General features: G+C 37.3%; 1 protein-coding gene across 1 annotated transcript in view; it reads left to right on the forward strand.

Moving 5' to 3' along the window:
* Positions 1-18,300, forward strand: part of LOC129519854 (phospholipid-transporting ATPase ABCA3-like) — a 194,675-nt gene that overhangs the window by 156,062 nt on the left and 20,313 nt on the right. The window contains exons 22-25 of the mRNA XM_055340686.1: positions 3,916-4,071; positions 6,806-6,984; positions 16,241-16,366; positions 16,597-16,791. Coding sequence (XP_055196661.1) covers positions 3,916-4,071; positions 6,806-6,984; positions 16,241-16,366; positions 16,597-16,791 — 656 coding nt within the window. The remainder of the gene's footprint in view (positions 1-3,915; positions 4,072-6,805; positions 6,985-16,240; positions 16,367-16,596; positions 16,792-18,300) is intronic.

Genomic DNA, 18,300 nt, shown 5'->3' on the forward strand with positions numbered 1-18,300 from the left:
GTCCTCTCACAAAATTAATAAAATTGATAAGCCCCTAGTGAGACTGACCAAGAAAAGGAAGAGAAAGTACACATTCCTAAAACAGGGAATGAAAGAGGGAACATTATTATAGATCTTCGAAGCATTAAAAAGACAGAGGTTATCACATAGCACTTTATGCCAACAAAGTCAACTTAGATGAAATGGCAAAATTATTTGATGAACACTAAAATCTCAGTGATCACCTATCATTGGTTGAAAATTGGTTTTCAACACCAATTTTCTGACATCAAATGGGTGTCCTACAATTTAATTCTGACACTACCTATTATAATTAGCACAGACTCCACAGGTTAAAGAGTTAGTCCCAAAAGACTTGCCTTGCTTCAGGTTCCAGCTGGAAGTACTGGTTCCCCAGGGTGCCTGCACTTCTGTCTCACCTGGTTACAAATATGAGGGTTCCCACCTCTTCAGGTTCATTAATTCACTTCAATGATTCACAAAACTCAGGAAAATGTTATATTTGTGATTACACTTTTATCATAAAGCATCTAATTTAGGAATATTCAAATGGAAGAGATGCATATACCAAGATATCAGGTGGAGCAGTATACAGGGTGTTTATGTCCTCTCTGGGCTGACACCCTCTCACCATACTGATTATGTTCATCTTCTGAGTTAATGAATTATGTTGGCATGATTGGTAAAATCTTGGGCAGAAAATTAAACTAAGTCTCCAGTCCCTTTCCCCCTCCCATAGGTCTGGAGCTGGGACTGAAGGTACCAGCTCCCTAAACACCTGGTTGGTTTTTCTGGCAGCAGCTCTTATTCTGAAGCTATCTAGGGCCTCAGTGTGAGTCAGCCCATTAACATAATCTCAGGGATGGTCCAAAAAGATTCCTTAGGAATAACAAAAGACACTCAGCACTTACTAAATTCCAAGAATTTTAGGAGCTCTGAGGACAAAGACCAAATATATTTTTTATTTTATCACACTCCCTATATATAAAGGCAATTAAGTTGTTATCAAAATATTCCCCAGAGAAAAATTCTATGCCTAGATCATTTCACTGGTACCTTCTTATAAACTTTTAAGAGAAAAAAAAACAATATTGTGCAAAATCTTTCTGAAAATAGAGAAAGAGGGAATATTTCCCAACTCACTTCAAGAAGTTAGTAAAAACTAACAGAACTGTACATTTGGAATTAAAAAAATGCACTTAAAAGTAACTAGTCAAATAAAAATTCAAGTCTATATATAACTTATCCAACAGAATAAATCCAAGAAAAAATAAGGATAAAAGTAGAAGCTAAAGAAATAGCAAGCAAAAATACAAGAGAATACCCAAATCACCAAATATGGGTTCTTGGAAAGATTATCATACTGGCCCAATTCTGGTAAAATGATAAAGTAAAAAAAGGAAAGGTCAAAATAAGAAGTATTAGGAATAAAGTGAAGACATAGATGCTGCAGGCATTAGGAAGACAAGATGATATGATAAATAATTTTAAGGTAATACATTTGAATATTTAGAATAATTAGAGTTGTATAGAAAATAACTTCCCAACTTGTTCTCAAGAATTTGAAACTGTAAATGGTCTTATAAGCCATCCAAGAATTTAAATCTTTCTACAAAGAAAACATAAGGCCCATATTGCTGTATTAGTAAGTTTTATGAAACTTGCAATAAAATAGAATTCTAATCTCATAGAAACCCTTCTAGAGAACAGCAGGCAAAAAACAGCCTCTCATTCTATGAAGTTAGTATGACTTTGACATTGTAGAAAAGATTAGAAAAAAGGAAAATATCAAACTAATGTGATTCTTAAATATAGATACAAAAATTCTTTTTAAAAAAGATTTATTTGAGAGAGTAACCAATTGTGGGGAGGAGCAGAGAGGAAAAAAATCTCAAGTAGATTCCCTGCTGAGTGTGGATCCCAATTTGGGGCCTGATGCCACAACCCATGAGATCATGACCTAAGCTGAAATCAAGAGTCAGACTCACAGAGCCACCTTAGATGCCCCTTGATACAAAAATTCTGAACAGAATATTGCAAACTGAATTCAGCAAAGTATAGAAAAGGTTATTCATTATGACCAAATTGGATTTTTTTCTATATGCAGGGTAGACTTAATGGATTAATAAGAGACTCAGAAAGTCAATTAATGTAATTCAGAACATTAGTACATTAATGGGTGAAAACCTTGGTATATGAAAAAATCATTCAAAAACATCCAACAATTCATTATAGCATTTTAAGAAAGATTTTATTTATTTATTTGGGAGAGAGAGAGTTAGCGAGAGCACAAGCTGGGGGCAAAGGCAGAGAAAGAGGGAGAGGAAGAAGCAGATACCCCCCTGAGCAGGAAGCCTGATATGCAGGGCTTGATCCCAGGACACTGGGACCATGACCTGAGTGAAGGCAGTAGCTTAACTGACTGAGCCACCCAGGTGCCCCATTATAGCATTTTTTAATAACTAGGAAGAAACTTCCATAACTTGACAAAAAGCATTTATGAATATCATACAGAATTCTATATTATTTAAAATATTCCCTTTAAAATCAACATTACACCTAAGTTCCTGATCAATGTAGTAATAGATTAAAATAAAGGATGTAAGATTAGAAAAGAAGAAATTAGACTCCTTATTCAGAGATGATGTGAAAATCAGGACACTGTTATCCGAGATATGGAGAATGTATAGAGAGGCAAACCATAACAGCAGATAGTAATTCTGCTTTTCTCTAGAGCCTACAGAAAGGGTCAGTATTCCATTACATACAAGGTGGCCACACTCTTTATGATTGTATCCAGTTTGGCTGATTGGTATTCTACTCTTATTGGTTCACACACATGCTGAACTAGAAGATAAGTATTTTTAAATATTATCCTCGCATTTACAACACATTTTTTCTGTTTTTATATCCCTTCACACCCCATTCATATGGGATCCTTCAACAGTTTGTTAGCTAAGGAATCATATTACTTTTCTTAGGAAGTTACTTTATGTAGGAAGATCTTCCTCTACTCCTAAAAGTAAGAGGATATTTATGTATTCTTTGGAGAGAGGCTAAAATACTTTAATTATAGTTAAACATTTAGTTAAACACTAGCTCCTTGTTATTTTTGGCATCTACTCAAGTGGCCAACCAATGTTCAGAATTATTCTTTCTGGATACTAGATTATATGCATATATGCCAATTGTTACCCTCTTTGGGGCAGGCTTGATATGACTTTACCACTTAGAAAATTTATATCTTAGGAACTTCACTCATTCTCTGTTATCATTGACTGGTCACCTCTCTTCTGTCAAAGTCTCTTACAAATATGTTTTTTGCTCAGATGTATCATTTTATCTTTGCTACCAATAATCTGAGCTCGGTCTTAAAGTCCTACAATGACCATTCACAACTTTAACCCATAATCATGTTTTATAACTCTTCATGTTTATTCAGCAACTATTATACACATTAATATTTAGAGAAACCTAAGTGAGCTTTAAGCTTGGTTCTCTGAAGATGTATCTCCTTTCAACTGATATATATATATATATATATATATATATATATATATATATATATATATCTTTGCCACTGTTGTCATAGGCTAAATTTCCTACCACAACTTGTTTCTATATTCATCATATAAGATCAGAAGAATGAGAAATCAGTATGCATTTCCTATTCACATCAGTTGGCAGAAGACAGGTCATATGGGTATCAACTTTGCCAAAAGGATTTTCCAGTGCTGTTATTATCAACATAAACTATGTTACAAGACATTATCATATACTTAGTGGCCAGAAATGAGAGTATTGTGAAGATAATAATATGGCTTTATAATTTTCTCAGTTTACTTTGGGAAGATTTTGTTTCCTGGTGCAATTCATTTTGTATAAAGCATGTTAATGTTATCTTCTTAATCATAGGCCAAAAACCTTCTGAAAGCCTTCTACTTAATTCAATGATGGTGATACCCATACATAACTTTGGGATGAGCATCAGCAAATATTATGATAACCAAGAGACAAAGATAGTGTGTTCCTCAGCAAACATTCCTGCCTTCGTAAATTGTAGTAAAGCAAGTGAGTATTTGGGATTCACCTCATCAGATACTACTAGTTGATTACTTATTGGATGTAAATAGCTCTACCTATATTATTTTGAATCCTCACAATAACCATCAAGTTATATGTTGTTATTCTCACTTTGAGGAAACTAAAGTTTATACAAAATTGAATAACTTACTCTGTCACACAACTTGTACAAGTTAGAGCTAAGATTCACAACTTATATGCATATTGCATTTTCTGATGGGAAAGAATCTCCATATAGATGAATGGATAAGAAAATATTCATTTATGTATATATGCATATATGTATATATATGCATATATGTTTACATACACACAATGGAATATTTTTTGGGCATAAAGAAGGAATTCTTGCCATTGGGAACAGCATGGATAGGCTTTGAGGGCATTATGCTAAGTGAAATTAGTCATAGAAAGACAAATAACATATGATCTCACCTATATGTGGAATCTAAAAAGAAAAACTGAACTCCTAGAGAATAGATTAATGGTTGCCAGATACAGGGGATTGGGATGGGTGAAATGGATGAAGGGGTACAAAAGGTACAAACTACCAGTTATAAAATAAGTGATGGAGATGTAATATACAGCATGATGACTATAGTTAATAATACTGTATTGTATATATATATGTTTACAAGTTACTAAAAGAGTATATCCTCAAAGTTCTCATCACAAGAAAAACCCCTACAAGTATCAAATCATTATGTTATAAATTCAAAACCAATATATCAATTATATCTCAATTTAAAGAGACATAATAAAATAGAAAATATAAACTTACAGATTCAAAAAGCTGAATAAACTTCAAATAGGTTAGAACCAAAGAAGTCATGCCAAGAGACATCATCATGGAACTTTGAAATAAGGATAAGAAAAATATCTTGAAAGCAGATACAGAAAAATAACACATTATCTACAAAGGAGAAACAATTCTCCTAATTTGTAGGTTTCTCATCCGAAGCCATGAAGACCAGCGCAAGTAGCACAGCATGATTTTCAAGTGCTGAAATAAAAAAGCTGTCAACTCAAAATTCTATATACATAGAAAATTCTATATCCTTCAGGAATGAAGGGGAAATGACATTTTTAAATGAAGGAAATCTACAGGAATTTGTAACCAGTAGAAACTAAAAGAATAGCTAACAAAAGTTCTATAAACACAAATGAAATGATAAAAGAGGAATTTTGGAACATCAAGAAAGCAGAAGGAATAATGGAGAGTAAAAATATGAATGAATAAAATATACTTTCTCCTCTTGAGTTTTCCTGATTTGGCAGTTAAAGTAAAAATAATAGCATTGTCTAATAATGTTCTCAATGTATGTAGAGGAAATACCTAAGACAATTAGAAATGGGGAGATTAAGGAGATGTAAATCATAGAAAGTTTTCTATCCTTCACTAAAAATTGGTAAAAGAGGGATCCCTGGGTGGCGCAGCGGTTTGGCGCCTGCCTTTGGCCCAGGGCGTGATCCTGGAGACCCGGGATCGAATCCCACATCAGGCTCCTGGTGCATGGAGCCTGCTTCTCCCTCTGCCTGTGTCTCTGCCTCTCTCTCTCTCTGTGTGTGACTATCATAAATAAATAAAAAATTAAAAAATAAAAATAAAAAAATAAAAATTGGTAAAAGAAAGACACCATGACTGTGATAACTAGCATAATATAATGCCTACAGCTATCCCTATAAAAGTATACAAGGTGATAACAGTAAAAAAATAAAATAAAATAGAATATGGTTGAATTTTAAAACAACAAAATGTATTGCTGCCTACATAGGTATTTTCAATTTGTAAAAATTCATTGAGTCCTACACTTGTGAATTTCTATATACGTAGATAATATGTTAATAAAAAGTTTTTTTTAATTTTTATTTATTTATGATAGTCACACACACACACACACAGAGAGAGAGAGAGAGAGAGAGGCAGAGACATAGGCAGAGGGAGAAGCAGGCTCCATGCACCGGGAGCCCGACGTGGGATTCGATCCGGGGTCTCCAGGATCACGCCCTGGGCCAAAGGCAGGCGCTAAACCGCTGCGCCACCCAGGGATCCCAATAAAAAGTTTTTTAACAGTGAAAAAGGTTGAACTGATCATCTTCACCTTCCTGATGAGCCTACTGTTTTCCTAATCATGAATTTAGAACCTTGTAATTACTAATTTTTTCTCATAAGTCATAGAAAAAGTGTCAGCTTTTGAGCACTTCCAACTTAGTTGAAATATTAGTATTCCCTTGCAGGTAAGAGTATTTGCATATGTAGCACATTCCAGGTGATTCCACTGCCACTGCTCTACACTTTCAGAACCATTCTCTGAAGTATTTTCAAAGGAAAACATATTTGGGGGCAAGGAGAACCTCGGCTGCTACCCAGTACTCTAGTGTGAGCAGGCATGAACCCAGTGGTTCTGGCTGTCTAGTACCATATTGATAATGGATGCCTAGAACTATAGCAAGATAAAATTCATGAAATTAAAGTATCTTAAAGGATCTTGAAGATATTTTGCATGACTTATAAAGTTACTAAACATACCATTGAATATAGTAATTTTGTGCATATTTGATAACCACTCTATTTGATTCTATAGTACTTCCAGTTTGTTGACTTCTTAGAGTTTTCTCATTGAATTAATTTTTAATTAATTTAATTAAATATTAATGAGAATTAAATTCATTGATTTTTTAACTTAATTTAATTATCTTTTTTCTTTGTTGTTGACATCAGTAACTGAGATGAATGTATATAGTTTAGAAGATGATGCAATAGGAAGATACTTAATTGCAATGGCTGTCACGGGATTTATTTTCTTCCTTTTGATTTTCCTTTTGGAGACCACCTCATGGAAAGTGAAAACCTTTGTGTATCGCTATATTTTCTTTGGCATTTACAAGAAATTTAATAAGGTAAGTAGCTGAGTATGGATCTTAGAGATAACTCTAAGATCGAAAAACATGCCTCTATACATGTGTAACTCCATTATTGAATATAGGAATATAAATCAATCTATGTTGATTGAGATCCATGTGAATCAGAGATCATCACTGTAACTTGAACTTTGTGCTTTCAAAACATAATCAGTCAACATTATATATATACATTATATATATTTTATACATATATACATTATTTTATACATATATACATTATATATATTTTATAGTTTGATTATAATAGTAAGCTTTCCTTTGAAAATCTGTTGTATCAGAGGGCCATTCCTTCCCCAAAGTGCTCATTCATTCTAATTTGGCCCCTGGATAGTTCTAACAAACTCCCAAGCCTTCTTGATTCTGCAAGCCCAGAGAATGCACATTTAATAGTAAGGCTCTATACCGGGGGAGGGGTAAGATGGCAGAGGACCTGGGTCCCCAAGTCACCTCTCCCCACCAACCTAACTAGATAACTTTCAAATCATCCCGAAAACCTATGAATTCAACCTGAGGTTTAAAGAACAGCTGGAATACGACAGAGAAGAGTTTGCGCTTCTGACAAAGTAGGGAACCGGGGGAAAAAAAAAAAGAATGAATGGAGTGGGGGAGAGGCCCCCAGGAGGAGCCGTGAAAGGCCAGGTGGTGAAAGCCTCCAGGACAGGAAAGCCCAGTCCTGTAGAAGCTGGAACTTTAAAAATCCACACCGAATTATTCCCAGATGGAAAGGGGCTTAGCAGGGAAATGGAACAGGAGGAGCAGGGAGCCTCCAGGTTCCCGGGGTCACTAACAGAGGAAGTGTGCCCCTGGGGAGAGTGGGGCACAGACTGTGGGCCGAGTGCGGTAAAGGGCTGGAGTGTGGGCCCGCAGGGCCTTGGGAGCAGCTGAGGCAGTGGCTCTGGGCAGAGGGGGCTGCGCCCTGCTGCCTTCGGGAGCCGGGGCCTCAGGACTGTGATTCCACATGCACAGGCCCCAGATCCCAGGGCGCCCAGCGGACACAGCCCAGGATCCTGTGCTCCCCCTGGGACAGGTGGGAAGAGCACAGGACAGCAAGGACTCTCCTGCTGCTGGGCGCCCCCAAGCTATGCAGATCAGCGAGCGCCTGCTACCCCTGGAGGTGATTCCTGTCCCAAGTGTGGTCAAGTGTGGTCTTCTGGAAACCCTCCATAAGCCGACCCTGGGCAACCCTCCAGCCTCCCCACACCTCTCTTCTCTCAAGCTTTTATTTCACTGCCCTGGATTTCTGTTAGTTCCTGGATAGTGCCATGTTCTTCTTCTTCTTGACCTTCACAATCTCTGGACCTTTCTACCTCCCTGCACCATTCTCCCTTCCATCTTGCTGACTTCCAGTCATCTTGTTGGTCTCAGCCTCATGGTCGTACATCGGTTGTGTGTGCTTGTGTGGGGGTGCTGGCCCGTAGGCTAGTTAGAGTCCATCTGCTTTACATTTCCAGGCTACCTACATTTTCTTTTGCATATGCATCCTGCGTCTTATCTGTACTTATTTGTTTCAATGTCTGTTTTCTTTAGTAGACTGTAAGCTCCACAAAGACAAAGATGGTGTCTATCTTATTCATCACTGTGTTCCCAAAGTCTGGCATAATTCCTAGTACAATGTAGTGTGCAATAAATATTCATTAACTAGAAAAAAAATTCTGTGTGTGGACTGGAAGACTGCGTAGTTACTGCGGGAGCTTACTCCAGAGCTGGAGAGCTGGCTGACGCCAGTGGTGTTGTTCCTCCTGATGTCACCTTGTGCCTGGGATGGAGCGGGGCCATCAGGTAACAGGGGCCTCACAGGATAAACGGATCCCACTGAGCAGTGCACCTGGCAGGGGGTGGAGCACCTCACCCAGGTGCACACACTTGAGAATCAGCACAACAGCCCCTCCCCCAGAAGACCAGCTGGAAGGACAGGGGAAGAGCAAGTTCTTTACTGAGCAGCGCTAGGAAGCTCCAAAGGAAATCGAGAGATTTACAGTATATAGAACCAGAGGATACCTCTCCTTTTTTTTTCCTTTTTTTTCTTTCATTTTTCTAGTACAACTTGTTTTTAACCACTCTGCACTGAGAAAAATGACTAGAAAGAACTCCCACAAAAGAAAAAATCAAAAACAGTACTCTCTGCCACAGAGTTACAGAATCTGCATTACAATTTCACGTCAGAAAGCCAATTCAGAAGCACAATTATAAAGCTACTGGTGGCTCTAGAAAAAGTATAAAGGATTCAAGAGACATCATGACTGCAGAATTTAGATCTAATCAGGCCGAAATTAAAAATCAATTAAATGAGATGCAATGCAAACTGGAGGTCCTAATGATGAGGGTTAATCAGGTAGAAGAAAGAGTGAGTGAAATAGAAGACAAGTTGATGGCAAGGAAGGAAGCTGAGGAAAAAAGAGAAAAACAGTTAAAAGACCATGAGGAAAGGTTAAGGGAAATAAACGACAGCCTCAGAAGGAAAATCTACATTTATTGTGGTTCCAGAGGATGCTGAAAGGGACAGAGGGCCAGAAAGCAAATTTGAACAAATAATAGCTGAGAACTTCCTTAATTTGGGGAGGGAAACAGGCATTCAGATCCAGGAGATGGAGAGATTTCCACCCCTAAAATCAAGAAAAACTGTCCAACACCTCGACATTGAATAGAAACTTGCAAATTCCAAAGATAAAGAGAAAATCCTTAAAGCAGCAAGAGACAAGCGATCCCTAACTAATATGGGGAGAAATATTACATTAACAGCAGACCTCTCTACAGAGACCTGGCAGGCCAGAAAGGGCTGGCAGGATATATTCAGCATCCTAAAGGAGAAGAACCTGCAGCCAAGAATACTTTATCCAGCAAGGCTGTCATTCAGAATAGAAGGAGAGATAAAGAACTTCCAAGATAGGCAGAAGCTGAAAGAATATGTGACCGCCAAACCAGCTCTGCAAGAAATATTGAGGGGAACTCTGTAAAAGAAAGAGGAAGCCCAAAGAAATAATCCACAAAAACAGGGACTGAATAGGAATTATGATGACACTAAATTCATATCTTTCAATAGTAACTTTGAACATTAATGGGCTTAATGATCCCATCAAAAGACACAGGGTTTCAGACTGGATAAAAAAGCAAGACCCATCTATTTGCTGTCTATAAGAGACTCATTTTAGACATAAGGACACCTACAACCTGAAAATGCAATGTTGGAGAACCATTTTCCATTCAAATTGTCCTCAAAAGAAAGCAGGGGTAGCCATCCTCATATCAGATAAATTAAAGTTTATCCCAAAGACTGTAGTAAGAGATGAAGAGGGACACTATATCATACTTAAAGGATCTATCCAACAAGAGGACCTAACAATCATGAATATTTATGCCCCTAATGTCGGAGTTGCCAAGTATATCAGTCAATTAATAACCAAAGTAAAGACATACTTAGATAATAATACACTAATCCTGGGAGATTTCAACATGGCACTTTCCGCAAATGGTAGATCCTCTAAGCACAATATCTACAACGAAACAGGAGCTTTATGTTTTATTTTTATTTTTTTAAAGAAACAGGAGCTTTAAATGATACACTGGACCAGATGGATTTCACAGATATTTACAGAACTTTCCATTGAAACGCTACTGAATACACATTCTTCTCAAGTGCACGTGGAACTTTCTCCAGAATACACCATATACTGGGTCACAAATCAGGTCTTAATGGATACCAAAAGATTGGGATTGTCCACTGCATTTTTTCAGACCATAATGCTTTGAAACTATAACTCAATCACAAGAAGAAATTTCAAAGAAATTTAAACACTGGAGGTTAAAGAGCATACTGCTAAAAGATGAAAGGGTCAACCAGGAAATTAGAGAAGAATTAAAAAGATTCATGGAAACTAATGAGAATGAAGATACAACCGTTCAAAATCTTTGGGATATAGCAAAAGTAGTCCTGAAAGAGAAATACAGGGATCCCTGGGTGGCTCAGCAGTTAAGCGCCTGCCTTCTGCCCAGGGCATGATCCTGGAGACTCTGGATCAAATCCCACAGCAGGCTCCCTGCATGGAGCCTGCTTCTCTCTCTGCCTGTGTCTCTGCCTCTCTCTCTCTCTCTCTCTCTCTCTCTCTCTCTCATTAATTAATAAATAAAATCTTAAAAATAAATAAATAAAAACATTTTTTTAAAAAAGAAAAGAAAGGGAAATACATCGCAACAAGCATCCCTCAAAAAGATAGGAAAAACTCAAATACACAAACTAACCTTGCATATAAAGGAACTGGAGAAAGAACAGCAAATAAAACCTACACCCAACAGAAGATAGTTAATAAAGATTTGAGCAGAACTCAATGAAATAGAGACCAGAAGAACTGTAGAACAGATCAAAAAAACCAGGAGTTGGTTCTTTGAAAGAATTAATAAGATAGATAAACCATTAGCCAGCCTTCTTAAAAACAAAAGAGAAAAGACTCAACTTAATAAAATCACGAATGAAAAAGGAGAGAGGAAGGAAAGGATATATATGTGTGTGTGTGTGTGTGTGTGTGTGTGTGTGTGTGTGTGTGTGTGTGTATATAAAGGAAATATGATTTCAAAAACATTATGAGCAACTATATACCAATAACTTAGGCAATATAGAAGAAATGGACGCGTTTCTGCAAAACCACAAACTGTCAAAAGTGGAACAGGAAGAAATAGAAAACCTGAATAGGCTGATAACAAGGGAGGAAATTGAAGCAGTCATCAAAAACCTCCCAAGACACAAAAGTCCAGGGCCAGATGGCTTCCCAGGGGAATTCTTTCAAATGTTTAAAGAAGAAACCATACCTATTCTACTAAAGCTGTTCTGAAAGATAGGGATGGAAAACTTAGGAATAATAAAGAATAAACCTAACCAAAGAGGTAAAGGATCTATACCCTAAAAACTACAAAACACTTCTGAAAGAAATTGAGGAAGACACAAAGAGATGAAAAAATATTCCATTCTCATGTATTAGAAGAATTAATATTGTGAAAATGTCAATGTTACCCGGGGCAATTTACACATTTAATGCAATCCCTATCAAAATACCATGGACTTTCTTCAGAGAGTTGGAACAAATAACCTTAAGATATGTGTGGAATCAGAAAAGACCCCAAATAGCCAGGGGAATATTGAAAAAGACAACCAGTGCTGGGGGCATCACAATGCCAAATTTCAAGTTGTACTAAAAAGCTGTGATCATCAAGGCAGTGTGGTACTGGCACAAAAACAGACACATAGATCAAGGGAACAGAATAGAGAATCCAGAAATGGGCCCTCAACTCTATGGTCAACTAATATTCGACAAAGCAGAAAAGACTATCCACTGGAAAAGGACAATCTCCTCAATAAATGGTGCTGGGAAAAATGGACAGCCATGTGCAGAAGAATGAAACTGGACCGTTCTTAAACACCATACACAAAGATAAACTCAAAATGGATGAAAGATCTAAGTGTGAGAGAGGAATCCATCAAAATCCTAGAGAACACAGGCAAAACCCTTTTTGAACTTGGCCACAGCAACTTCTTGCAGGATACATCTATGAAAGCATGGTGAACAAAAGCAAAAATGAATTATTGGGACTTCATCAAGATCAAAAGCTTCTGCACAGCCAAAGAAACAGTCAACAAAACAAGACAACCTACAGAATGGGAAAAGATATTTGCAAATGACCTATCAGATAAAGAACTTATTAAACTCAACACCAAAGAAACAAACAATCCAATCATGAAATGGGCAAAAGACATGAACAGAAATTTCACCAAAGAAGACCCCAGACATGGCCAACAAGCACATGAGAAAATGCTCTGCATCACTCACATCAGGGAAATACAAATCAAAACCACAATGAGATACCACCTCACACCAGTGAGAATGGGGAAAATTAACAAGACAGGAAAAACAAATGTTGGAGAGGGTGTGGAGAAAGGGGAACCCTCTTGTACTTTTGGTGGTAATGTGAACTGGTGCAGCCACTTTGGAAAACTGTGTGGAGGTTCCTCAAAGAGTTAAAAATAGATCTGCCCTATGACCCAGCAATTGCACTGCTGGGGATTTACTCCAAAGATACAGATGCAGTGAAACGGCAGGACATCTGCACCCCAATGTTCACAGCAGCAATGTCCACAATAACCAAACTGTGGAAGGAGCCTTGGTGTCCATATAAATATGAATGGATAAAGAAGATGTGGTATATATATACAATGAAATATTACTCAGCCATTAGGAATGATAAATAACCACCATTTGCTTCAACGTGGATAGAACTGGAGGGTATTATGCTGAGTGAAGGAAGTCAATCAGAGAAGGACAAACATTATATGGTTTCATTCATTTGGGGAATAAAAAAATAGTGAAAGGGAATAAATGGGAAAAGGAGAGAACATGAATGGGAAATATCAGTGAGGGTGACATAACATGAGAGACACCTAATTCTGGGAAACGAACAAGGGGTGGTGGGAGGTGGGCAAGGGCATGCCGTGACTGGGTGATGGGCACTGAGGGGGGTACTTGATGGGATGAGCACTGGGTGTAATATTGTATGTTGGCAAATCGACCTCCAATAAAAAAAAAAAAGTAAGGCTCTATAGTAGTTGCTCTCTAAATCTAGTATTTATCAGAATCTCCTGGAAGTCTTCTTAAAATACAAGTTGTTATTCTCTGTTCCGTGAGTTGCTAATTTTGTGGACCTGAACTTGGAAATGTAATACATTCTCAATTGATGCTTCTGCTGCTCCTTCACACTTTGTGAACCACTGTCTGAAGTGTTTTCAGAAGAAAGAATATTTTAATCAAAAGGAGCCTCTCTGTTACCAAAATATATGAAATTGCATGACTCTCCCATAGCTTAGAACTCAGTCCAAATTCTTACCATGCCAATATGGTCTTCACATTTCCCAGTACAGGTCTGAATGATAGCACTAACAGGGACAGGAAAGGCAAGGAGTATCCAAGATGTGCCTCAAGAAGAGAGAAAGAAACAAAGGCCCAGCCCTGGTATCATCAGTGGAGCCAGCAACTGGTGTCCAGATCTTATGAGTATCTTTTATTCAGCTGAACCATTAATCTGCAAGATTATGTAGAGAATTTCTCAATGGGTAGTCAAAGCCCAGGAACTAGAGGGTCAGACCAAGTGAGCAAGCAAACAGTTGGTTAGAACCAGCAAAGTCTAACACCCAAGGCTGAGGTTGTTATATATTCTGAAGATATGCCTCTGGCACCTACTGTGTACCTGGTATCACACTAGAAGTTGGACAGGACTCAGATTCCTGAGAGAGATCCAGGAGGAACAAACAGATCCACAGACTTGAAAGAGAGGTGAAAGACTTCTGTCGAGATGCCAGAGAAGGGATTTTAGGACAGGGATCAAATCAGAGCTCAGACAAATACAAGCCAAAGAAATATGTGGTTTAATAAACAGAAGCTCAAAATGTTGGAAGTGCATCCAGGTGTCACTAAACTAAGCTCTGGGTATTGGGTGACACTTAAGAAAGTGATTCCAAGGCATAGAGGTCACTTATGCACAGATGAGGAGGTGGAAAACATTCAAGGAGCTATTCAGCTTGTCTGGAGCAAAGTTCAGGTTACAGAACAACTGGAAGTCTCAAGCACTAGTGTTGGGAATATAAATTGATAACCCTTTAGAAAACGGTCTGGCATTACTTCTAAAGTGTTATCTTCATATGCATATGAAAATGAGCACACACTGAGACCCAGAAGCTCCCCTTCTAAGTATAAATCCAACAGAAATGCACACTTATGTTCACCAAAAGACATTTACAAGAATGTTCACACACCATTATTTATAATAGGCCCCTTCAAAAGAAGAGAAAGAAGCAGACCATATGTCTATCAGTCATATAATGGATTAAAAATGGTCTATTCTCACAATAGAATATAGCAACGAGAAGAAACAGGCTATAACTCATATGCAACAGCATGAAATAATAACACAAATATAATATTGCCTCAAAGAAGCCAGACACAAAAATATATAAAGTAGAATTCCATTAAGAGAAAGAATAAATATTGTACAGAGCCCGGGCTAACAGCCTGACGGACTGGGTGAGTGAGTCAGACAGACCAAGAAACAGACCTTTAACTATAGAGAACAAACTGATGGTCATTGGAGGGGAGGTCAGTGGTGGGGCAGGTGAAATAGGTGAAGGGGATTAAGAGTACACATAGTGATGAGCACAGAGTCATATATAGAATTGTTGAATCACTATATTATGCACATAAAACTAATATAACACTGTATGTTAACTATACTGGAATTAAAATAAACTTAATTTAAAAATTTAAAGTAGAATTCCATTTATATATAAATTTCAAAAACAGACAAAACTAATATATAATATTTAGAGTTACAAGTCAGGATCCTAGTTACTGTTGAGGTGATGCTCTGTTTTCTTTATCAGGAGTGATTACATAAATATGTTCACCTTGTGAAAAGTTAATAAGATGCAGGCTTATGATTTATATCTTATCTGCATATATGTTATGCTTTAAAAATTTAGACCCAAAGTGGCATTAAAATTATTCAACATATTTTGCACTGAACTACAGTAAAATCTGTAATTCCTAGAATAGAACCAATATTAATTTCTTTATTTTGATCAATGTGCCATGACTATATCAGGTGTTAACATTAGAAGGCTAAAAATGCATGCTGGAACTATCCTGTGCTTGTCTATAAATAAATTTGTTTTCAAAACAAAGTTTAAAATAAAAAAAGAGTGATGGAGTATTCTTTTATATTCCCTGAACTTTTTCTCCCCTCTCCATCATACATCTCCTGATTAATTCATATTTTTTTAATTTAATGTATTTACTATATGAAATGGTTGCTGGATTCCACTCCTCGGAACAGAAAGAGTTAATATCTTCCCTAGTCTTAGCTCTATTTGTATCTTATAAAATATGTATTATTAAATAATGTTTCTTTAAAATGTGTAGTGTTGTGGTTCCAGTTTTTGATGAAGTATCTATTTTGATAAGAACAAGCTACTTGCTCTTGAATAGGAGTATAATTTTTTAACTTTGGAAATAGAGGATAAGTTTATACATGACAGCTAAAGTGATACATATGTAGGAAATCTTTTGGGATGATTTGAACTTTCTGTTATGACATATTTGAGATTACCTCCCAGTTAAGTCTTCCTGAAGCCAACCAGTTATCTAGACCAGATGTCTAAAGGGTATCCATCTCTATGATGCTATCTTTGAAAATATAGGATAGAGTGTCCAAAGAATTATCTGGGGAATCTGAAGATGATGATGTACAACATGAAAGAAACAGAATCCTGGAGCAGCCTCAGGAATTGTTGAATTTCACAGTACTTATTAAGGAACTCACAAAGGTAATATTATATAATGCCAACTTACCATGATTTCATTCCTATTAAAGAGCATGCCATTAGCATCAAGGATTCATTGTGGTCTTATGAATCTTTGTGTATTACTCCAATAGAGTAGAAGAGTTTCTGTGAAGCTGTCTGAGCTCCATAGTAATCCATAGGGGTCTAATGTATTTTTTGTATTTAATCTATAAATATCATTTGCTGTATTGTGCTTTCTGTGTTTTTTTAAGATATATTTTACATATCCAGCTGTTTTGGCTGTCAGAAATATCTCTCTTGGAATCCAAAAGAAGGAATGCTTTGGATTGCTTGGATTAAATGGAGCTGGAAAAACTACTACCTTTGAAATATTGACTGGAGAGGAGACTGCTACCTCTGGAGATGTGTTCATTGAGAACTTAAGTATCACCAACAATCTCCTAGAGGTAAGACACTATTACTATCTGGGTTGTGAGTAGCATGATTCCTTGGGGGAGAACTAAGAGGCAAGTAGTGGAAAGTGATAGGTAGGAATCATGGCACATATTGATATTGATATTGTTGACTCAGCCAATGGATTTCAGAGAGAGAAATAAATTTTTGAGGGGAGGTGGTAGGATAATAAGAATAGCCTTATTCTGAGAATGTAAGACAAGCGTGTCTTTACCATTTTTAGAAACTATTGGAGAGCAAGATGGTGCAATAAGAGGCCTGACTTTCCCTCCTTCCATGGATACACTGAATAAACAGTTACCCAGGGATAAGTTGCCTCTGAGGGAAATTCAGAAATGAATTGGGAGATTCCTATACATCATACTATTGAGGAAACACTCAAATCAAAAGGGGTAGGATAAGCTGGGACACATTCGCACTGTCAACCCCACCCACAACACAGTGCCTTACATTCAGGAGAGAATCCCCAATTCCAGCTTCTCCATGAGGACTGAGAGGTTTAAACCATACAATGTAACTCCTCAGTTTTTATGGCTGCCACCCAAAGGACTGGTCCCAAATCTCCTAGCTCTGGAGGCTGGCAGGATGTGGCATTCAGAAGTCTTCCAGGGCTTCAGAGAAAAAAAGGCAGTTTCAACAGGTATATAAGCACTCTCAGTGGCCATTCCCCATGGCTCAGCACAAAGCAAGTAGACCAACATACCTGGATCCCAGTTTCTTGCTTGAAGGGATAGACTACATATCTAACATCCCAACAAGAGTTGGACTTCAAATTAATCTGCATCTTAGAGTTAATGGGGCAAGCAATTAGTAATCCTCTGGGAGCCTGAATGGGCTTGTGGGCCCTTCCTCAGATTTCAGGGCACTAATGGGATTTTAATCTCCTAGGGTGACTAATGTAAATGATGATTGGGCAAGCACAAAGTTTTAAGAGGTTTGAAGAATCTCTGGCTAGGTGATTTCTCCTACATGAGGCCAACCTGTCTAGACTGGGAGAGTTGGCTTTTTTTTATTTAATATGCATAAAACAATATATGAGTCAGGAAAAAATGAAGAGACAGTGAAATATATTCTAAACAAAAGAACAAGGTAAGTCTCCAGAAAAAAGACCCTAATGATATAGGTGATTTATCTGACAGAGAATTCAAAGTAATGATCATAAGTATGTTAACCAAGTTCAGGAGAGCAATGCAAGAACAAAATGAGAATTTCAACAAAGAGAAAATGCACAAAAGTACCAAACAGAAATCATAGATCTGAAGAATCCAACAATTGAACTGAAAAATTAAGTAAAAGAATTCAACAGTGGACTACATCAAGCAGAAGAAAGGGTAAGAAACCTCAAGACAGGTCAGTGGAAATCTTCTGATCAGAGAAAAAGGAAAAGGAATTAAAAAGAGTGAAGATAGCATAAGGAAAATAGGGAAACCATCAGGAGGACCAATATATGTATTATGGAAGTCTGAGAAGGAAGAGAGAGAAAGGAGCAGAAAAGAAAGCTT

This window comes from Nyctereutes procyonoides, unplaced genomic scaffold (genome assembly GCF_905146905.1).
Source record: "Nyctereutes procyonoides isolate TBG_1078 unplaced genomic scaffold, NYPRO_anot_genome, whole genome shotgun sequence".
In the NCBI taxonomy this organism is placed as follows: domain Eukaryota; kingdom Metazoa; phylum Chordata; class Mammalia; order Carnivora; family Canidae; genus Nyctereutes; species Nyctereutes procyonoides.